Source organism: Limulus polyphemus, unplaced genomic scaffold, assembly GCF_000517525.1.
Source record: "Limulus polyphemus unplaced genomic scaffold, Limulus_polyphemus-2.1.2 Scaffold1707, whole genome shotgun sequence".
NCBI lineage: Eukaryota > Metazoa > Arthropoda > Merostomata > Xiphosura > Limulidae > Limulus > Limulus polyphemus.
Genome location: NW_013667317.1, coordinates 202,810 through 227,018, shown reverse-complemented (window position 1 = coordinate 227,018; position 24,209 = coordinate 202,810). Strand labels below are relative to the sequence as shown.

General features: G+C 30.4%; 2 protein-coding genes across 5 annotated transcripts in view; one reads left to right on the top strand and one right to left on the bottom strand.

Moving 5' to 3' along the window:
- LOC106464641 (astacin-like metalloprotease toxin 5) overlaps positions 1–2,605 on the top strand; it is a 3,856-nt gene extending 1,251 nt beyond the window's left edge. The window contains 4 exon segments of the mRNA NM_001314119.1: positions 900–975; positions 1,381–1,495; positions 1,849–2,027; positions 2,382–2,605. Of these exon segments, the coding sequence (NP_001301048.1) occupies positions 900–975; positions 1,381–1,495; positions 1,849–2,027; positions 2,382–2,605 (594 nt within the window).
- A 2,311-nt stretch (positions 2,606–4,916) lies between these two features.
- Positions 4,917–24,209, bottom strand: part of LOC106464639 (brefeldin A-inhibited guanine nucleotide-exchange protein 1-like) — a 101,486-nt gene continuing 82,193 nt past the window's right edge. For 2 of the 4 annotated variants that reach the window (XM_022392385.1, XM_022392386.1), the window contains 8 exons: positions 23,604–23,742; positions 23,084–23,147; positions 21,900–21,957; positions 18,672–18,823; positions 15,718–15,904; positions 13,008–13,146; positions 10,898–11,015; positions 4,917–10,511 (listed from right to left, as the gene is read on the bottom strand). In XM_022392385.1, coding sequence (XP_022248093.1) covers positions 10,368–10,511; positions 10,898–11,015; positions 13,008–13,146; positions 15,718–15,904; positions 18,672–18,823; positions 21,900–21,957; positions 23,084–23,147; positions 23,604–23,742 — 1,001 coding nt within the window. In that variant the 3' untranslated portion in view covers positions 4,917–10,367. Of the gene's footprint in view, positions 10,512–10,897; positions 11,016–11,044; positions 12,139–13,007; positions 13,147–15,717; positions 15,905–18,671; positions 18,824–21,899; positions 21,958–23,083; positions 23,148–23,603; positions 23,743–24,209 lie in introns of those variants that run through there. The other 2 variants (XM_013924796.2, XM_022392387.1) reach the window with 2 other exon arrangements.

The window sequence follows — 24,209 nt, the reverse complement described above, 5'->3', positions numbered from 1 at the left end:
TAGTCTCACACTGCTAAATTCGAGGCGGCTAGCGCAGATAGCCCTCGTGTAGCTTTGCGCGAAATTCAAGAACAAACAGATAGTAACCTGCGGTGGGAGAGAGCATATAGCTCATTGTGAAACTTTGAGCTATAAATCAACAGCATCCCTTAGAAGAGACATGAAGGTTAAATCTCGTGTTAAAATAGAAACGCACTGAAATCACTACAAACCTAATGGTCGATACTACACTGTAGTGTGTAAAATAAAACATTACATTTCGCAGTAAAAATGGCTGAAATTATGCACACGCTCTTTTTATTACGATGATTACCATATGAACCGCATCGATATTTTAAACATTTTCCAAATCATCTATGCACCAAATTGCTTGCGAGTCCGTGACTTTGTTGGTTTGTTCCTATTAAGATACGAGTCACACACACACACACACTAATTATTGCTGGGGCGTCCTGCGCATTTTAAATAGAAATTGAATGAGTTCACCCAATTGTTTGATCAGTTCTTAACACTGAAAGTTTAACATGCAACGCATAACATTACTCAATAAGATTCGATGTGTAGACCCACTGGTAGTAAACGGTTTAATGTAGACCCACTGGTACTGAACGGTTTAAAAATGCAAGTCGATCAATTTGAAGGTTTTGGACATCCCCTCACGGTAAAAACAAAACCGTTTACCTGATTTGAGAAGAAAATCCAGTTGAATCATTCAGGGACGAAGTGGGTGCTCTCATAATAAACATGGTGCAACACCAAACACCTGCCACAAGCGCGGTCACTTGCCGACACAAGAATATACATACATTCATACGTTTTATGATTCTTTTATGTGGTTTTCATAATAGCGTTATACATAACACATGTGAAAAGATCTTATATTTTTATTGAATGCATAGGACAGAAACGCCATTCCTAATGACAGTCAACGCTGGACAGAGGGCGCGATTCCTTACGTGATTGACAGTTCTCTTTGTAAGTGCATATAAGTTATGTATACTGTTTTTTATTGATATTCGTATATACATATTTCTGTCATATACATATTTAATATCATCTGTGGTAACACTGAAATCAATACTCCAGAAGTAAAACATTATATTACACTGGCACCTAGATTACGATAACATTATATTATACTGGCACCTAGATTACGATAACATTATATTACACTGGCACCTAGATTACGATAACATTATATTACACTGCCACCTAGATCAATACTCCAGAAGTAAAACATTATATTACACTGACACCTAGATTACGATAATGTAATATATTCACTTTATTAATTTCTTTATTTTTCACTAAATTTGATTCTCTTTATAAAAAATATACCATAGAAAACCTCAAAGTAAAACATTTTTTTATGGTGTACAGCTGGTTTGACACAAATGATACAGCAGGCAATGAACCAGTATCACAAATACACCTGCATCAGATTCAAGAAGAGGACTACGGAGACCAACTATGTCAGAATGTTCAAAGGACAAGGGTAAAACTTTGTATCATACATTTTTGAGAGAGTTCATTATACCGGTATTGATTATTACATGGAACAGATTTACCTATAGTTTTAGAGTTTATACTTTCGGGATGAGGAACCCTGGTATTTGGCGAAAAACGTCGTCGACTTTAGAGATAAATAGCATAGTATGGTTGATATATACAATATTTTACTTTTAATTATAAGTTCTTAGAATTGCCAAAATGCTTGGCATTATAGATATCATAAAATATTATTTCTGTTTTTTTGTTATACTGATTTTAATTCTCACATAATGAAATATATGTACAACCAAACCTAAATTTCAACCAGGAAAGTCCTTCTCCTTCTTTATGTTTTAGTTGCAATTCCTTCGTTGGAAACATCCATAGAGGAGCGCAGAATTTGTCTCTAGGCTACGGATGTGAATATCTTGGAACTGTCGTACACGAATTGGGACATGCGGTCGGATTTTGGCATGAACATACTCGGTCTGACAGGGACGATTATCTTAATATTCACTGGGAAAACATCATGAATGGTAGGTTTATTTAGTTGTTTAGCAAGTGGTAACTGAATTATTACTTTCCGGTAATCAGAAACCAATAATTAATTTATAATATTGTTGCTTTACATTAAAACCTACTAAGTAATTGATTGTATTGTTGCCATACAATAAAAATAACTGAATAATTATTCATTATTAGTGTTAATACTTCCTATAAAGACTACCGAGTAACTTATATTGTTGTTGCTTTCCTGAACTCTACAGAACATATTTAAAGTAAAATTACGCAAGTCTCTGAACACAGTAGTAAGTTCTTTTACTGAAAACAGATTGCGTTTTTATAATGTCTTTACAAAGAATGAAGTACTCATATATCATGCTTCCTAGGGATGGAAATCTGGTTTAAAAAGATGAGTGTATTTGAAAACCGCCTGCTTGATACGTTTGACTATGACTCCATAATGTTATATGGGGAGACATCGTTCTCCAAAGACGGACGTTCACGTGTCATGACTGCAAAAGACGGAACTTTCTTGAAAGAGCCCTACAATAAGCCTGGTTTGAGCAAAAGTGACATTCTCCGTATCAATAAGCTGTATGAATGTAATTAACATGATTTGCTACACAATAATCTTAATAAACAAAGCTAAACAGTGAGTCGTTTCTCTACAATAAAGAAAATCGTCTTACAAATGCTAAGGTCGTTTAACTTGTGTAAAGGACAATTAAGGAAGATTAAATTTCAATATTAAATAAAAACTTTTGAAAAATCATAAATTTCAGATAGAAATCGGGTTTTCCGTGATGTTGAATTGTTTACAAGTTTTAAATGCTTGTTCCAAAACATTTTTCAGTTTCAAAAACTCCCATGAATTTGACATTATAAAAATGACTAAGAGTAGAAAAGGTCTATTTGTTTCATAACAATAAATCCTCTAAAACAAAGTATTTATTTAAGTTAAATATAAATATTACTTTTAAACACATATCTGAAATCTCACCTTCAACACCTACTGAACCTATACTTTATTATTAGTACTGTGCTTACTGAAAATTCTGGCAGTAAAGTTGAAAGCTTGCAAAAAATATAAAAATTTGCCTATTTCTTTCATGGAGAAAATGTTTTCTTTTAGATCTTAATTGTTTAACAAATTCTACTCACTCAGAATTAAATTCAAGATCAGTTTAAAAAAAAATACAATAAAACTTACTAGCCCAACATCAGTATCAATACAAGTGCATCATCTCTTAAAAAGCAAGTATATGTAAAATTCTACAAAAAAATACAAAACAGTAAAAAAATATTCTATTATTATTATCACAATTTTTCATTGGATTTATAATTTAGTTAACTGAATGCAGGTGTTTTATTTTGGAGATGAGATAGGCAGAAGAACTTTGCTTTAAGGAAAACTGTCTTGGTGCATGAATGAGAGAGATCCTGTTGAATATTGTTTTGTGGGTGTATGACACAGGCATCCTGTTGAAAACTATCTTGGGGAGTGAAAGAGAGATATTCTGTTGAAAATTGTTTGATGAGTGAAAAAAAGATAACCCATTAAAAACAGTTTTAGTTGGTAAATGACAGAGATGAATGCTGTTAAGAACCATCCCGGTTGTGGAATTGGCAGCGAGAAATATCCTGTTTTCACACTCACTTTTTTTTTGTTGTTGTCTGAACACATTCCTCAGAAGCTTTAAAAACAAGTCCTAAATGTCTGTGAAGCTTTACAGGAATAAATGAACAAAAAAAAAAGTGCAGGAACAAAATTTCATTTTATAGTTTCATCTTCAACTGATGTTAAAAATCCAAGTTTAATTTAGTGCCAGTCTGTCATGTTATAAATAAATATATGAAACCAACAGCAGTGAAGTTTCATTGGTTCATGTTTATTATATGGATAACTTGAAAAGTAACTTGTCTAATAACATAAATACACATAACATTGCTCAAAGATGCATCTCTCTTGTATTCTAGATACAAATAATTCGTATATGCAAAAGAATTTTGTCAGTTTGCCTAAACAAGCTGTGCTTGGTTAATGGACAGATGTAGTTTCTGAATATTTTTAATATTTTATGAAAGACAAGAAATACTACACTGAAAGTATGCAAAAACTGCTAATTCACTGCATTTTATTAGATAAGTTAAATGTGTTATTTTCAATGCAACTCAACCAACTTCATCACTCAATAAGTTAAGAAAATTAGGCAAAAATCAATTGCCAATGTCACTATGGAATGTTCAAAAGTGACTATTTTTAGTGTTATTCAATAACTACTTATAAACAATATTTCTTTAACATCCTAGCAACTCCAGTATTAATGAAATAATAAATTTTATGTGCTTTTATAATTTAATTACCAAAAGTTATACCTTCTTCCCTAAAAACTGCAATGTTTTAAAAGGTTAAATTTCATTAGGAAATAGAGCCAAATAAGAAACAAATGACAAACATACACCATACTAAAATGTACAGATTTTTAAAAGCACTCCTTTTTTATACTGATAATAAAATTAGTGCTAATGAAAGAATATTGGCACATTTTTCCATACGTTATTAATTATTATGTCCTTCCAGAATAGTTAATCAACTAAAGCAAAAACACTGAATTATTCATCTGAAAGGTTTTAACAGACTTAACTACCTGTTTGAAGCTTCTTTAGGCATTTCAATCTGCTACTGTAGATCGTCATCAGATTCACATTAATACAGTAAATTTAAACAGGTTTAAACTTGCTTAAACCAACATGACAAAAACCAGTTTTTAGCAGACTGAAGTATCATCTTCAAAACAGAATAAAGAAGCTTGTTAAAACCTCTCAACTGAATTACATCCCTCCACCTAAAAACTTCTTTCAAAGAATATTAGAATATTCCTAAGCATAGTAATATTTTTCAGCTTAGCTTTATTTCATACTTTATGAAACACAACTTAACATGCCCAGTGTGTTAAACACTGTACATAAATCTGACAATCATGTCAGCACTTTGTTTTATGTTCAATAGTTACTGATGAATTGTCACACCAAAATGATAAACATATGATAAACACAACTTAACATGTCCAGTGTGTTAAACACTGTACATAAATCTGACAATCATATCAGCACTTTGTTTTATGATCAATAGTTACTGATGAATTGTCACACCAAAATGATAAACATATGCAACAATGTCATAATCTAAAGCAAAAAGGACTGTCAAAATATATATTAAACAAACTATCAACACCTCTACACATAATTATGTAAAGGTCACACTTATGAACCATAAGCAAGGAAGAGCATTAAAACAGTATTAATTAATCTGGAGTATCATTTTAATGAGAAACACTTCATTATAAAAACAATACAGTTCCATCATATTGAATCCTACAGTCAAAATTAATTTCTTCATAGAATCAATTTTAATGAAGGAATAACATGACTTTAGGAAATATAAATTTTAAAAATAACAATTCCTTTTTTTCCTGTAGTCTAGATATCTTGACCACTAATACAAAGAATGTAACTCATTCACTATAAACTGCCCATGAGCCTTCATGCAATTGAAACTTTAGAAAAAAAAATCTACATCATATAAACCTATATTTCCATTTATGTTTTTTAATCTTGTATATTTTGGCTTTAATGGAACATTTATTTATTTAATAAACAAATGAATAAAACATTTCTTGTTTATTGTTTACTTTTATTTTGACAGATATATCTGACAAAACAAAAATAATTTCATCGAACATTTTCCACAAAGTATATCAACAACTGTCAAAGCAATTAGAGTAGAATATTCATGTCCAATTTTCTTATGGATTTCACAATAGAAGGTCTGTCTGTACTTGAACAAAAGTAGCCAACCATAAAAAGTAATTCTAATCTTGATAACATTTTGTTTCAGGGGTGACCAGCTACCACTAAAAACATCACATGGTTGCTTACAAGAGTTCACCTAAATGCAGTTTAGAAATGTAAAATTCTGCAACCTTGGTTTAATACACGAGGAAAGGTGTTGTTGTAATATCTGGTATGTTACATACTTGGAAGAATTATGCAACATATAAAAACAATACTAGATCAAGTTTTTATACACATATAAGCCCCTATCCTTAATGTAAAAAAACTGGCTCTGCCCAAAGGTGTTAGCTTGTAATCTGTAAGGGAAAAATAAGCGTAGAAAAACACGAACATATCCAAGTTGACGTAACAAACACATCATGATGTCAAAGCTCTGGCACATATTCATGTAACTGATAATCTCTCTTGTGTTTTTATAATTATCCAAACTTTATTTTTACAGTAATCTGCATAATCCTCCAAAAAATGCTTACATTGGTTTTTCAAATGTTTAAAAATTCAACAACATTAGAAACTAGCATACAAGTTTTCATTTTAAAACTATTACTTTATTTTTTTTATGAAAGCAAACAGTTCTTTCTAAATGATTTCAATAAAGACACTTTTAATGCAAATAAGATAATTTTTTCTTAAACTATATATAAAGTGTAGCAAAATAAAACTATACTCCAAACTAGAATTTCTCAAGCTACTGCTTATCACAACTTCCTTCATACTCACAACCACACCCCCTCTTGTATCATGTTTATTACACCAAATAGTAAAATATAAATAACATTTTAATGTAACTTATTGTCAATGGGAATTAAGTGTTTATGTTTATTGTGAAAAAAACACATATATATATATATTAATACTTTACATCTTGTGATCCCCTGGAGATGACACTCAACCCCCTCATGGGGTAACAACCAAAAATTCAGAAATTACCATTTGAAATAAAATAGTAAATTTCAGTTTTACCTATTTTTTCTTTTCATAAAAATTTCATCTTAAGTTTCACAATATATTAGGGCCTTGACTTCTCAAATGTTTCATCTAATTTCCTTTTTTTCAATATCAATAGGTTCACAAGCAAAGTAATAAATATTTTTCAAATAATTTAAATTTTTCTCGATATTTCCCATTCATCAACATTAATATATATTAAGTACTTATTTCTGAACCTAAAGTTATTAGAAAAGTTTTTTTTTTTCTACAAGTAAAATGTTTATTGAAATTATATCTCGTATAACCAACAGTCAAAAAGTAAAAATATACACTAATGTTTCAACTGTATTTGTCCTACAGTTCTGGTACAAAACTGGAAAAATTTTCTATACAAATAAAGCAGACATGTTTGCATTCCTCATTAGTCTTAACATTAGTTTATTTCAAAGCATTCAGGTGTTACTGCACACACTGTTTATGCTAATTAAGTTAAGATAATGAAACTTGAACAACGCAGTCTATTACACTTTTTAATTTTTTATGCAACTTATACTCAATATTAAAGTTGACGTATTGTGAAGAGAGGGTCATAAAAATGACAGTTAAGGGAAACAATTAAATTTTAAGAATTGTAAAAAGCTGTTGTTTATCAAAATACCTTTTATTACTTTTTTTATATTAATAATTGTATCACATGTGCCTGTAACATTCCTTAAACTTTTGCTGGCTTGGATGTACAATTCTATGAATAATAAGTGCAAAGTGTTGATATTATTAAACAACATTCTGTTTGTTTTCATGGCCTAAAAATACATATGTTGGGAAAAACAAAACAAACAAACTGGGAATTATCTTCTTAGTAATTACATGTTTGTACCTTTATTTCCTTCCCAAAATAACAACTCAGCTTCTTTAGAATCTGACAAGAGCAGTGGCTGAAGGCAGTAAAGTAACACACACTTCGTTAACATCAACTGAGGTAAAATCACAACTCTATTCTTTCCCAAGATGCTAATTCATATCATAACTTTTATGTTTAAAATTATCTGTTTTATTCTACTGTATTTATGATGTAACACTGTCCCATTGGATTTATAATAAGATAAATATTGTCTCATTTGTTACACGATCTTCTGCCGTGCAGCCAACAACATCCATGAACAATATTTAAGTTTCTTATTTGAATCGTAACATTTTTCTCCAATGTCTGCTAATTAATCTGTAATTGTGCAATCATATGTCTGCTATTTGAACACTAGCATCATTAAAAGCTGGGAATATTTCTCAGCAATTTCTATCTGTTCAGCTATTTTAAGTTGGGAATGTTATGTTGTTCATTAAAAATAAAAAATAATAATAGTTTATTTTTTTATTAAAATTTAGTTTTCACTAAATAGTGTATTTCGAAACAGTATGTAGATCAAAATTATTCCCATACAACTTTACCTTACTGACACTGATATCCATAACTACTTCAGTGACCTGAGGAATACACAGTTAGTTTAGAGAATGGGACAGCCGAGATGGTCCAATAGGTCCTTTGTTGTCCCTAAACATTATGTTATGTTAAATATATATATATAGTGATCAAAGAAATGCTTTCAAAACTTAGATTAACTCACACTATTGTAAGTTGGATTTTAAGTTTTTTAGCACAAAACTACACAAAGGGTTATCTGCATTCTGTCCACCATGAAGAATCAGATATAAGCATTGCTAAGTTCATAAACTTATAGCTGACCCACTGAGGCAACACAACTAGAAAAAAGCACACTGTTTTTAAATGACATATAATCTATCTTCACTTTGAAAATGATGTTAAAAATAATTAAATCTGTCCTCAAAACTTAAAGAAAAATTGAACACAAAATAAATTGATTTGTTGTTGGATCACAATATTATACAATTGTGATTGATAGTTGAACTTAATGCAATTTCAATCTTTTGGGAGGAAATAAAGCAGACTGACTCATACCTATGATGAATGGGGATTGTTTAGAGTATAGTACACAGTTTTTAACAAATGCTATTTAATAAGCCTGAGTTGTACCCAGTGGTTTAGCTATGCCCATTTTGAACAAAAACACATCCTTTCTTTATTATCTAAACTAGGTTAGGCCTAATATGCTTATAGGTACAAGTTTAAATTCACTCTATTAGGTTTACATTTTGTAGTAAACTATGTACTGCTGTTTTCATGCAAAAGTAAAAAATAAAATTTGCTCTCACTGGAAACAGCATTTTTAGTTTTACTGCTATTTGAATTGTACAGTCAATAGTACTCTGGTCTACTATTTAAACTATTAACTACGTAGTCAAATATCTACTATCTATACAGTGACTGAAGCAACTGTGTGTTGATATATAAAAGATTCAATCAACGAGATATCTTCTCTGATACTTGAACTGTAACTATGTAATTAAAAGTCTGTTATCTATCTTTAACTGTGGAATTAAGTCTGCTACTTGATCCATAATTGTATATCCTATCATATTCATATCTGCTTTCAAACCTGTATATTTATAACAATCAATTAACCTGGTTCTAATAAAATATTCTTGTTGTGTTCTTGGTCTATTATCAAGATTATAATATAGTAAAAAAAAAATATTAAAGACACATTTAGAAAAATGCAACAATATAACTGTGGTCACTTCAACTATAAATTTAAGACTGGAACAGTTGTTGTACACAATAATATTGTTAAAAGAATGAGATTGAAACACCAAGTATTTATATGTATTAGTATTACATATAGAAAAGGTGCACAAAAACTTCATATAATTTTTGATACCTCTAATTCCCATTTAAAACTTTAAATATTCTGACAGCTGTGAGTTGCATAGTTTATAAGAGAAAATACACATTAAATCACTGTTTGAAGAATAAAAAAGCTTTGTTTTATACCAAGAATAAAATTATTCCACAACTTTTGATTTTAAACAATTGTCAATGTTTTAACAATTTCATAAGTTAACAATTTGAGAAAATTAAACAAGATTTAATGATTGCATTTAAACTCTTTATTTTCAATCTTGTCTACTTAGTTCTAAGTGCAAATTATCCTGTTCACACACACACAGTTACCTAATTAACTGCTAAGATATATTCTATATGATTTAACATGGACGATCAAATTCTGAAATATTAAAATCTTCAAGTTCTCCACAGGAGACCAAAAATAACACCTCAAGGAAAAAAACGAAAATTGAAATAAAAATATTAAAAAAATATTTTGGAGAACACTTTTTTTTCAACTATTGTTTCACATTCTTTGATCCTCAGAAGGTATGTTTCTACGCAGTAATTTTATTGTTACATTAGCATAGCATCATTAAAACAAATCACAGATGTAGTCTACAAAATACTTACTAATCATAACTAACCAAAACCTCTTCTGCTTGGGCACCAGTATTGGCAGAAAAAGTAGAGAAAGAACTACAAACAATGTGCTCACAAGAAGCTATCTATATAAACATTTCATTAAGTTGTTAATCATGTTGATATGGGCTGTACACACCTCAGAACTTGACTAGAGTTAGTCAGCAGATCAGTATTTACATAAAACACCAATTACCGAGTCATGTCATTTGCTGATAACTGGAGTTATGTTGAAGGCTGGGCCAATCCTGAGAAAAAAACGCCTCAACACTGCTCGGAGCTCAGGCTTGATTTCAAGACAAATCATCTCACACAGACAAGGGTAATAAACTGCAGCATGGGCACGAAACTAAGAAAGGATAAAAATATTTTAACTAACAGTTTCTTTATTTACATTTTGTATAAAAGCAGACAAGAAAACAAATATATTTTAGTTCAAACAAAGCTCCCTTTCTTGCTTAGAGTTTATAACAAAAACGAAATTAATATATATTATCAAATGTACAATACACGTTCTGTAAACTTTTAATTTAGTATAATGTAACTCATTTTCACACAAATGTACATCTCAGTTATACCTACCATACAGCTGATCCTTTGTACCTGATACAGTGATGGAACTATAATCTAAAGAGCCAAGTACATCATAATACTTTCTTACTTTTAGAAATTATACAACAGTAAGAAACCAACAGTGACAAATAAAAACATTTATTGCCTCCTAAAGGTACTTACTCTTTCATCATCCATTTTATGAATCCTGGTGAGAAAGAGAAGAAGTAAACTTGTCCAGGATTCTCTGTGATTCTCAGTACTCAGACTCAAGTAATAGTCCAAGGCTTCTCGACATATTCTAGTACACAACATAAAAGCAATGAAAAAGTAATTAGTGTTATGCCACTTTCTCATAAAAATAAATCTACTTGGTGTTAAAGGTGTTATTTAAGATAAACAAAGTAATTATGTTGTAAAAAGCATTCAAACCATAGCAATAAAGTAATTAGCATTACAACTGTTGCTTTGAGATTAGAAATGACTGATTAGTGTGTAAAATATTTATTAGCAGTATGTACATCATTCAGGATCAACACAAAACTTGTGTTAAATATGTTTTAGGATTAATAAAAAATAGTGTTGCAGATGCCACTTTGAGATCAACAAAAAGCTGATTCTCTACAAGGGAATATGCATTTAATTAACATAAAATGTTTCAGTCTATGTTTTATAACTTTAAATTAGATCTACTTACATATTTGTCTTTATACTAAAAAACTATACTTGGAAAAGAGATTTGACTTGTCACACTTATATTAAACTGTGAAAACATATAAACAACATGATTAAGCTACTTTGCAAAAGCTGACTTTAACACTTGCCTACTGACCATAAATTTTTAAAATAGCTTTTTCTAAGTTATGATCTATAATAACACAGAATATGTATTTCCATTATTTTCATATATACAAACCCAGGAGGAAAAACACCTGAATGTACTTCCTACAAATCAGTAGCCATGTTAAAGTAAATACAACAATCATCAGTATTTTTGTACTTTCATTCTTAGGAACACATATCACTTATGTTGTTGACCTTGTTAAATGTAATACTGTTTAGTTGACAACTCGTATAAAACTCAGTGTGTTTATACAATCTACACTGTACTGGTAATGTTTCATGTGTAACTTGTGTTCAATTCTCACCCATTATCTACAAAATAAAAGAATGGTAGACAAGATTTCCTAACTGGTGTAAAATAAGAATGCCAGCCTGAAAATAATCAGTTTCTGAGCAACAAAATACGAATGATTTAGTTTCTACAGTCACTTTCCTGCCTTGAGCAATGCTGAAATCTGCAGAGTACAGGACTTTCCTGCCTTGAGAAATGCTGAAATCTGCAGAGTACAGGACTTTCCTGCCTTGAGCAATGCTGAAATCTGCAGAGTACAGGACTTTCCTGCCTTGAGCAATGCTGAAATCTGCAGAGTATAGGAAACAAAATGCATGTTTTTCTCTTATTCTACATGACCAGTTTACACTATATTCAGACTTGACAAGAGTTCCATATCATAACATCACTTGTAATTGTTGTGGGTGATATTTCTTTTTTGTTGATTGCTTCTTTAGTTTGCTTTATAGGTACTAGAATAAAATATGTGTTTTCCACTGTAGAGTTTAAAGGCCCCAATATACAGATCAAGCTTCTTCATTATCCCCAACTGCTTCTGTAGCTAACTCATGGCAGTCTGTACCCCCCTCCCAAAAAAATCACTAGGACATCACCCATGTTGCCTGAGTACGTGTGACATGTTTGGTCCATTAACTTGTAAGTGGAGGAAGAGTATGAATACAGTTTCAAACTTGGTACCCCAGGATCCCAAGTGGAGCAAGGAACAAAACATGATTCCATATTTGGGTTCAGCAACTCTGGAAAACTTTTCCAAAACCCAACTGACCTGGTGTATTCTGAAGGTAAAAGTCAGAATGATTCCAACAAAACTTGTGCAACTATCAACAATAATACTATGAATATATTTTCTAACTTCCAAACATTTCATTAACAGACACTTTCTAGAAGTGTTTCAATGATTAAAGTAAACCTACTACAAGATGGGGGTTAAACATACAATGCATTTAAGCTTAGGTCTTAACTAGATACACACATCACTTGCAATTCATGACTCTCTACTTAAATTTAGATCTTATAGTTCACACTTTAATTATATACTCTACTACATTGAAAAGACAGAAAATAAGAATGATTTTTACATTTTAATAGTACGAAGAGTTAGAAAAGATGGCTAGAGCAACTACATAATGACCATATGATAAAAACATAAGGACCTACCCAATAAGTCTGTTCTGAACCTGTGGCCAAGCATCCTGTCGAGAATCATCCAGGTACATACGGAATAAAATTCGAAGTGAACAAGCCATGCTCTGAGTCTCTTGGGTCAACAAGTTTGGTTTCACATTACCTCGGAAACCTGTAGATTACAAGTGAGCCCATTAATAAGTATAAAACAAGTAATAAAAACTTTTCAAAAATTAAGTATGATGTACAAAAACAAGGTAGGTATAATACACAAAACCACACAAAAATTACAAGTGAGCCCATTAATAAGTATAAAACAAGTAATAAAAACTTTTCAAAAATTAAATATGATGTACAAAAACAAGGTAGGTATAATACACAAAACCACACAAAAATCACTATATAAGTAGCCAACTCTTTCCAAGAATAACTTTTATATACAAGTAAATGTTGAATTTCTGTCAGTTGCATGAATTCAGATTTGAATAAAACCATTTAAACTGAATAGTGCTATACAGTCTTATATTGGCTAGTAACCACAAGCTTGGAAGACTGACTCAGTACTTACTGGCTACTTGAGTAGTGATTTTTATATGTTTTGTGTATTCATCCCTACCTTGTCAGAAACCATGGTACTGGTTCATAAAAGAGATTGCTCATTTGTTCTTTTTTATTATTGTTCCGCCAGCCTACAACAAAAATGGTCATGAGTATTACAATCAAACATGGGCGATATTACTAAACGGATCAGTGCACATTGCATAGGGTACTATTTAAGTTATATTTATATTTTTCATATGCTAAAAAAATCATTATTCTAGTGAAAACAATATTATCATTACCCCTTGAAGTTCGTTTTCTTACACATATTTGGTGTTCATTTAAGAAGCTTAAGTACAGGGTGAAACAGAAATTACTAGCCAAGAATAGTTGAACATTAGATGACTGTAACATGTAGATACTCAATGCTTTGTACACTATACAATCGTTGTCTTTAGGGAGTCAACCCCTATATTATGTATGAAGTGAAAGAGTAAAAATTTAAAAAATACACATAATATTAAATTTTGTTACACACAATCATAGAATAATTACTTTAAAAGACACAAAGCTTTATTTAAGGCAAAGTTTTAGACATATACGTTTTATTTGAAAAGGCTGCTTTTCTACTAGTAAAATTTTTATACACGCTTAATAGGAATTGTTCCTTAGTCTAGGCATATATATGCTCATTGCTATGCATTATATATAGAGGATTTAGCTACACAGAAACTTTAAATGCTCAAAATATTCTCAAACAAACCTCCATGACAATCTCTCCAGCTGCAGCTTAAATTTTTACATCTCAAACTAACGTGATCGAATTGTCAATAGTTATAGTAAATCATCATGCACCATATGAGCTAGTCTCCCATAACATATATCTTTAAGCCATAGTTTAAAAAATAACATCAAGCTTAGTTTCAAGAATCGGATTGCCAATCACGTGATTACCAATCCTAAGTGTTGAATCATAGCCCACACTGCTTGATTACGAATTTAATAGATACTGCAGATAGAGTAGCCATTCTTGAAGATGACTATAAGGAGTGGCAAAAATCATGCAAGCAGGAAATGGAGAAAATGATGGTGAAAGTGAGGCAGAAATTTTGTAGCTATATATTTTATTTAGAAAATAATTAGTTTCAGATAAAGTTTGCAGTAGCGACAGCCCACCAGAGTTTAGGGTCATAGAAGTATCATGACCTAAGCTCCATCAGAAACAGTGGGAAGGGGGAAGGTATATTAATATAATCAATTCATAATTGTTAATTAACACGTTTTTGACCTTGTAGAGTGTGCAAAATGTTACTCTAAGAGGAAATCCTTATTTTGAATCCACCAAATGTAATTCTAGCTAATAGCATGGAGTCAAAATAGGGATTTCTAGCTTGAGTAAATAATGTCTACAGTATCTCCAGCTTTGTGTCTCAAACTTTAATCTTGTTTGTTTACTTTTACCATGATTGCATTTTCATTTTAAGCTAGCTATTTTGTTTCTGTATTATTTTTATGATCCCTATTCCCCTTTTTGCATTAACAATTTTTAATAATCATGTTTCTGTAATTTTTGGGTTTCCCATTCCTACATCATACTTAATTTTTGCAAAAGTTTTTATATTTCTTGTTTCTCCTCTTTTTTGAAATAATTTCATTGAAGTAGGTTAATAAGTGAACATTTATTTTATTTTTATAATTCAATGGTAATATATATTGTTAATGTAAGCCAAACTCACATTAAGTAGTGGTTTTCCCTTTTATTATTTCTCCACAAAAATGTGTGTGGTAGAAGAACAAAATAATACTACTGTTATACAAGCTGTGAAACACTTGATAAAAGCAATTAGGTGCTTAAATAATACTATAACTCAACTATAGCAGTTACTTGTAAGCATCATAGAGTAATAGATTGAATGCAGTGGCCATTATTCTCTCGGCCCATACATACATACTAAGGACTATAGTGTTCAGTGATAGCCTGTTCCCAAGTACTCTTAAAATGCTTTTCTGCAAAAACTTCACTAATTTTTGGCTAGCATAGGGAAAAGGAAAAAGATGAGTAATAGATTGAATGCAGTGACCATTTTTTTTCTAAGCCAATCGCTACATACTGAGCACTACTGTGCTTGGTGATAAGAATTTTCTGAATAAATTAAACAACACAAATGTTTAAATTCCTAAGCTAATAGCTAATAAATCTTACCAGCTTTCCATAAGAGGTTTCTTTGTTCATGATTGGTGTTAAATGCTTTTGCAAACCGATGTGATTCCTGTAAACATTCCACCATCTTCAGAAGTTGAGGAGACTTCAGGTAAGGGTACATACCCTGTTCTTCATGCTGCTGACTCTCAGACAGTTGATTGCTGTCTGTGGCATGGCCAATGTCTGCCTGTAGAAAGAACTTGACTTGAGTTTCCCATCATTTACAAAGTAGTTGTTCAGAAGAAGAAAGAGCTTAAAATACTGGCACAGACTCTTAAATATATCTCTTAAAAAACCTAGAATAAGGTATGTAACATGGCTGATAATTGAACAATAGGATAATTATCAGGTTTTAGTTTTTAATTTTGTATAAACATTTTACTAAAATAACTACTCACAAATTACACAGTCTCTTTGATAGCAAGTTTGCTATCACCTGTGCTGATGAAGAGGTGTAATAATAAATAAAAGTACAAATCAAATATGCTTTTCATATCCATTTAACAAAAATATGTGTAGTAATATAAGTAAGAATGTTAGCAAAATCTGGTTACCACAAGTGGAAGCAAAAGATCAGGTGAATAAACAGAACAGGTTTCAAATACAGAAGTGAGATTAAATACCATTAATGTTACCCAAAAAACTGTTTCAATGGAAATCTGCCTCAATAGAGTAACATTAAAACATTCTGTATTATTGAGTAGTAATTATCAATTAAATTTAAAAAAATAGCCATTAGTCCCAATAAAGATACTATGGACATTAATTGAAGTTGAGTTAAATTTAATTTTCAGATTGAAATAACAGTCACTCAGAACTAATATAAATAGCTAGTATGAGCAAGAACTAGCAATTAGACATTATCAAATGTTGGTTTAAACATGAGATCATCATTTTTGCAGAGGCTGTTTTAAACCTCTCACCCCGGGTATCGTTATTGCTCATGACACAAGGTTTTAGTGTATTACATTCAAAATTTTATTAATCTACTTTTTATTTATGTTATACCAATTAGTAAACCATAAAATCTTAGAAACTACGAAATTAAACATAAATTACTCACTATAAAATTGTCATTGCTCAGACAAATCATAATTTTTATAGCCTTCAATTTTGTTTGGTTAAATAGCTATCAAATAGAAAATCAAACTCCTCCTATCACATCCTCTCTTTTGGGATGTGCTAATAATTTTCTCTTACGTTTAATTATATATTACCTATAGCCAATTCTAATTCAACTTTGGTTCCCATGGGAATCACAACGGCTAGCTTGGATGCATTTGTAATGGCTCTTGTCACTTAGTTAGAAAGTCAGAAAATTGTGATAGTTAGGAGAAATTGCTTGATTTTTGCATGTTATTAGTCTGTGTTCTTTAGTGCATTATTTAGTTAAATAAAAATCATTTAATGCACTACTATCATTTTCTTAAAAGAAGTAGAATTAACTGTCATCGAGAGTCAAGAGCAAAAAAAATACTTGGGTAAGTAAATTAGTTCTTTAGGTTAGTTAAGGTCAGATTAGGTAAAATAAACAATGATAATAATATAATAAAAATATTTCACGAGGCGCACACACGAGCAGCTGAGAGTAGCTTGTGGGTAATGTAATTCGATAGCATAACGTGAGCTGCACGTTCCCCAAGAGATTTACAACTTATAATGGCATGAATAGTAGCCACGGTCCAAAGGCCAATAAAACAATAAAATTTAAGTACGAATAGATGTATACTGTTACGAGTTTAAAGCCACTTAGGATAAACAAATGTAGTTTCATGTTACAATTTAAAGTCATTCTAGAAAGAAAAGGAGGGTAATTTAGATTTATTTAGATTTTTTTTTTGGTGGTTATGAGGTTGGTCAAACTGACCAATCTTGTATAGAGTTAGGGTAGAAAAATAACAAATAAAATATAAAGTTTTATTGTAAACAAACATTTCAAATGTATTTAGGAGGTTTTAGAGATTACATAAATGAAATTTGAGTTTTTTGAGATGAAGAAAAGAATTTTTAATCTTAACATGAAAATCACTTTGCCACAGACTATTCAAAATGAATACTCAAGGACAATCTTTTTTTATTTTATTAAAAATATGATTTTTTGTATGTGAAAGACTTATAATGTTTACTGAAAGACTGCCAAATTTTGTGAAGATATACACACTATATCAAAAGTTAGTAGTATCAAAAGACTCTGTACGAGTACGAAAAGGTCACATGGTTGGTCAAATTGACTGCGCCCGTGTGGACAGAGTTGAATTACATAAGTACAGTGAGAACAGGGACAGTGTTAACTTAGAGCATAAAGAGGAAAATGCCTTAAATTTTTTTCATGGTCATTTGATACATTTTTTTTATTATTATTCACTAAGTCATAAACTTTTTGATTTACTTAATGTATGAGCAAAACATCACTAAAAAACTGGTGAATTACTATGTGAAAATCTTTCTCAGAACATTTCTGTAAGACCCAAAATTTTAAATATGACTAGTACACAACAGTGTACATAATAATTAAAGTTTTGATAGGAAGAAATTAGAATTTCACCAGACATCTTCTATATAACTTTTGTAAAGCCAATAAACTACCAAGCATACTTTTCTTTACCATGTTTGAAAGAAATAACCAAGTCTGGATAATTCAGATAAATAAATAAATAACTGAACATATACATTTATTTCTCTTGCAAAATTTCAGGCAGACACCCTACATCGTGTAATATATTCTATGCTACAGAGATGTTATGTTCAATATTTTCTTCCGTATTTGTTTTTTGATAACTTCTTGAACTTGGATACTTTAACATACTACGTTTATAAAATAAGAATACTGCACCTGTTTACTTTTCCATAATGTATAAGGTGTGAGTCCACTTAATTTTTTGTGCTGGGTCTATAAATTGAAAGTAACTGAGACTGGGTAATTTTCCATACTATATTTTCAAAACTTAGAGTACCTTTACCTGGGCTGCTGCCAGATATTCCATGTCTTCTTTCCTACTTGTGGAAGGATAAAACACAATGTTGTCAATAGTCTGGATCAGTTCTAACTGCACTATACACTTTATCTTCAGAGACGAAAATAGTTTTTCCTCCTTGCTCTCTGCATCTGTAACAACATTCATTTCTTGTATTAATAATAGCAACACATCATAATGTTGAAGCATAAACAATATGGTGGAAGTCATTATATAACAGAAAACTTGAAACTTCACTGGAAGTTATATGAAACATTACAAACTCTCCTAACAATACACTGGAATCCATTATAGAATCCCTCAGCAACATTACTCAAGTCATCACACAAAAGGAAAATTAACATTATATTGGAAGTTATATCAAACACCAAAGAGTACACCAGTACTATAACAGAAATCCTTACATAACAGAATATTTCAACAATAAATTGGATTATATAAAATCTCAAAATATTTTAACTTTTTCCCCGAAATATGGAGTAGAAAGTAAAGAAGTGAAAGTAAATGACTGTTTTAAAATTCTTTGAACAGATGAAGAAAAAACCAGTATTAATCAATCTAGAAGGATCAATTGATTGTTTGTATTATATATTCAAGTAAAGCTACACAAAGGTTATCTGCACCAACTATCTCTAATTTTGAACTGATAAACTAAAGTGAAGGCAGCTAACCAACAGCACCCACCACTAACTATTGGGCTAGTTAATCTAAAGATATAGCGGAATTTCAACATCACTCTTATAAAGTGTTCATAGCCTAAAGTGTAGAGCACAATTTTGCATGAATAGAACACAAATCTGGACATTTGTATCCTCAATCTGGTATGTTAACCAGTCTGTAATGGAAAGATTACCACTTGTCTCTTGACAGTGTTACTTGCAGAAGAAAAATTAGAGAAAACAAGATTTATCTAATAATAAGGAATAAGCATGACTAAACATGATATACATTTTCCAAAGAGACATTTTCACACCAGTGACATCAGTCAGGAAACATATGCTTATATGTGCACAGAATATTTAGGATCAGTTTTCTTTATTTTCTATTAATATTTAGTTTAACCCTTTCAGCACGGGCTGATGCAATTCGCATCAGTTTGACTGAGGAAGGACAATTATGCAAAAAACATACAATAACTTTGAGTGTTCCTCACAAAACCTCATAAGATTTTGTTAGTTTTTTCACACAAAAAATGGCATTAGTATAATTACTTCTAACAAAAATACTATTTATCTATAGTTGTTATTTGCACTCAAACTGTGAATAGTTCGAGTGCAAGATGATTGTCATTTTAAGTATAAAAATACTTTTCTTCATTTTACAGTTTTTATATTTCATTTGCATAACCTCTGGAACCTCCTAAATGAATATTATAAGTTTTTTCAGGTAAACGTTTATATTATATTTTTCATTTTCTCTACCATATCACTAACTAGTTATTATGATCAATGTACAATGCAATGAAATAATTAAAATTAGGAAATAGAAACAAAAATACATACTTTTTAATTTTTTGTAGAATATCTTTGAATATTTTCCTATTATTAAATTCATAATTTCAGGTCTGTTCCTTTTCACATATAGTTAATTTTTAATGTTTTATTTTCCATTCTTGTCCTTTACCACTTATTATTCATCTCTACACAAGTCAACAGTGCCCTTGAGTCATATACAGTGTCTTTAGCAGACATGCGCAACCCTTCAGCAAAATTCTCATGCACTGTCTTGAGAACTGACACAAAGTATGATGTATATCTTAAAAGATGTTGAAACCTTTTAATTATGCATTTTAAAACATAATGAATACATAATTAACTAAAATATAATAGTAAGACCTAAACCAAATTTCACCCTATCCTGAGGGCATCCCTTACTGCACATGTCATGAGGTTTTAGTGACATTCAAAATTTTATTAATCTATATTTTGTTTAAATTATACCAATTAGTATAGCATCAAATCTTAGCTAATAATCCATATTTTAATGGAATACAAGTTTTAAGTTATTAATTTTATAAGGAATGTTTAAAAAACTCCTGAATTTCTCCTAGTGTGACACGTTTTCTCTACACATCTTCTCTTCTCTATTTTATCCACCACCTCTCCGATAAGTAGGAAATTAAACATAAATTACTCATTATAAAATCTTCATTGCTCAGACAAACCATAATTTTTTATAGTCTTCAACTTTGTTTGGTTACAGAGCTATCAAATAGAAAATCAGAACCCTCTTGCCACATCCTCTCAGGATTTGTTAATAGCTCTCTCTTACATTTAATTCTATATTATCTATAACCAATAGAAATCCAAGGTTTTTCATCTATCAAATGATGCATTATATAACATTGTTTCCTGAATGTAGAATTCTCAATTTCACTGTTAGTACAAGCTTCATTCCCATGGGAAATATAATGACTAGCTTGGATGAATTTGTAATGGCTCTTGTTTAATCTATATAAAGACTCTATATAAGTACAAAGAGGTCATGTGGTTGGTAAAATCGACCAAGCCTGTGTTTAGAAAGTTAAACTGTATCTCTAACAATAACATATTTGGGTAAGAAACAACTATAAGGGCTATAGTTGATCAAGCAGTCAACAATACTATAGTTAGTTACATGTACTCTGTAATGAAAACTTGTAGTGTAAGATGAGCTCTTTCTTATGACTATACACATGTGTATGTAACATCTACATGTACGCTACATAGCTCAAACAAATCTGTGGAATGTGAGCATGGCACCTGTTATTACTTGTTTCATCTGTAATCATTCAGAGAACTTTGAAATGTACAAGTCAAAAGGTTATGTAAGTATCTTATATTTTAGACATAATCTACAGAACTGTCATTGTATTTGAAGATACAGAGTGCTAAAATAGAAAATTTTCATAGCTCATTGGTCACATGATAATATATCTGAAGTTTTAAGCAGTTTTTTAAAGGTTTCTTTTGAAATAAAAGACTGAAAACGTAGCTAACATAAAACTTCAAATGATAACATACATTAAAATGTTAATTTAATTCACATAAATTGATAGTAAACGTGCTTTATAAAATTTTGAATGTTGCATGGTGACTTGCACAGAAAGGTATTTAATGGGGTACCCCTGGTTAAAGAGTTAATACATGTAAACAAAATGGAACTTAAAACAAAATTAGGTGCTTTAACAAAGGTACTTTGTAAATTTTAACATGAAACAGCACAAACCTGCTTTCACAATAGCATCCTTCTGCTCATGTTGGGGTAGATGTCTTGGTGAATGACCCTGAGGGTAGAAAATGGCCATATTATTTTAATTCATATTGCTGTTTGTGAAATACAAAATGTATGCAATTTTTAGACACAATATTTGATTTCACTGAAAACATACAGTATACATGTAGAAGGATTTGGCCAACATACCAGAAACTTGTAGTTTAGAAAAGTACTAAACATCTAAAAATTGCAAAAATTTCACAAAATGAAAAATCTTTTCTTTTTCACACAAGAAAAACTTTTTTAAATGAAAAGTCATTCTGAATGAGATTTATTGCCTGCCTCTGTTCCACTATAATAACATGAACAATATGCTGTTGAAATACAATCTTTTGCATTTTATTCAGAAACTAATTCTGATTGTAAATCAAATATCGACTAGAATCTTTTCAAGCAATAAGAAAATCAGTACAGTTTTATGTATATTTTAAAAAAATGCAAAACTCAGAAGCTTCCAAAAAAAATCATTGTTCAATGTTTCATTCTTAAGCCATTTTCTGGGAGTTACAAATTTAGAGAAATGTCAAAAAGTAGTGTTATATTTAAACTTATGAATGTTCACTCAATCATCATAGTCTAATATATTGAAACAAAAGAAAAAAGTTTTATCAAAATTACTTTTCATAACCAGTAAACTGTAAAACAGTTATTGAGTATCCTTTTGGCTATTTATGTTTAAACTACAACAGTCATGTGTCACATGAGATTAACACAAGTATGTGTAACAGTTTCATGTTTATAACATCTCAGACAGTACAATGTAGAAATTACACATTATGTCTATAAAAATCAGTGTAGATAATAATAAAAAATACCACTACTTTAATAAGTTTATGGAGTCTAATATAAAACGTGTAAAATTTAAGTGTTGAAATTTAAAAAAAGTTACAAATTAATGACTTTATAGATACATGGAAGAAATATATCTAAATATGATATTTCATTGAAAATTTTGGTGATCAAGCAATTTCACCTTCTAACAGACATGCCAAACAAAAACACAATTCTTCTTCAATGAGATAAAATGAGCAAAGATTTAAACATATCCATTTATCTTTGCAAAACTTTTCAGCTGGGATTATTTCATGTCATTATTTTTTGATTTAATGAACAAAGTTTTCAATAAATCAAGTTACCTTGCCTGAAGTTTCAGCTATGATTATTTGGTTGTCATTTCTATTTGGTTTCCATGTCAATAACCTAGACACATAAGGGTAAAACAACATTGTAATATTATACAATCAATTCTTCATGTTGAATTCTCCTATCAGCCAGAAGACATAATAAAAGCAGTTATCCTTCTTTTGTACAGTAAAAAAGTTTAAACTTATACTTCTGTCATATTGAAACTAGCTGTCTTCTTTTTTCAAGTCAAAATGTCAAGCACTTTTAACTGAGTTTCAAACAAGCAACCTGAATGTTAACTGAATTCTCATAATATGCTTATGCTAACAGCTCAACAGAAAATATTCATAACTTTATAGATTTTTGTGTCATAACAACATTACATTTAAGTAAAATAATTTTTCACATTTTACTGAAGCTAATGCCAGTACAACAAAGTTTTTACTAGCATTCTCAAAAACAAAACTCATCAAGTTTGATCTTTTGATGTTAACTCTTTAAGGGAGTCCAGACTTCAATGATTACACTCACATGTAAGGAAGGGTCTCCTTAAAAATTTCCAACATGCAACAACAAGTCCTATCCCACGTTTGGTCATCAAACTTCATACCATTAGAAATGACCAAGTTCTCAAGACAGTTTGTACCAGATCGAGCCAGCTGTTCATTATCTATATGTATGCAATACATAAGAATTAGAATAAGGTTGAAATGTGTTCAGAAAAACCAAGTATGCTAGTCTAACATAACTAACTGAAATGGAGTAATTCAATATTCTAAAATATTTTGTATTAGAATAAAACTAACATGAGTAAGCTAAGAATACTATATGAAATGTAACTAAATCACTCTGCACTTATAAATTATATTCAAATGTGCAAGCTTGCTGCAATGAATGTAATGTCCTAGCTGCAGGTAGAGTAAATCATAATAAACTATACTAGCAGAGACCCGCAAAACATTTCTGGCCAAATTAGTATCTTTATTGTAACTGTACTTCTTTAAATATAACATTTCTAGCACAATACAAACAAATTGTAATCATAGACAACGAAATGTGAAAATCCACTTCTATATAGGCCATACTTTATAAAACTTTAACTGATTTTAGGCCTAAGTTCGATAAAGAGATAAATTA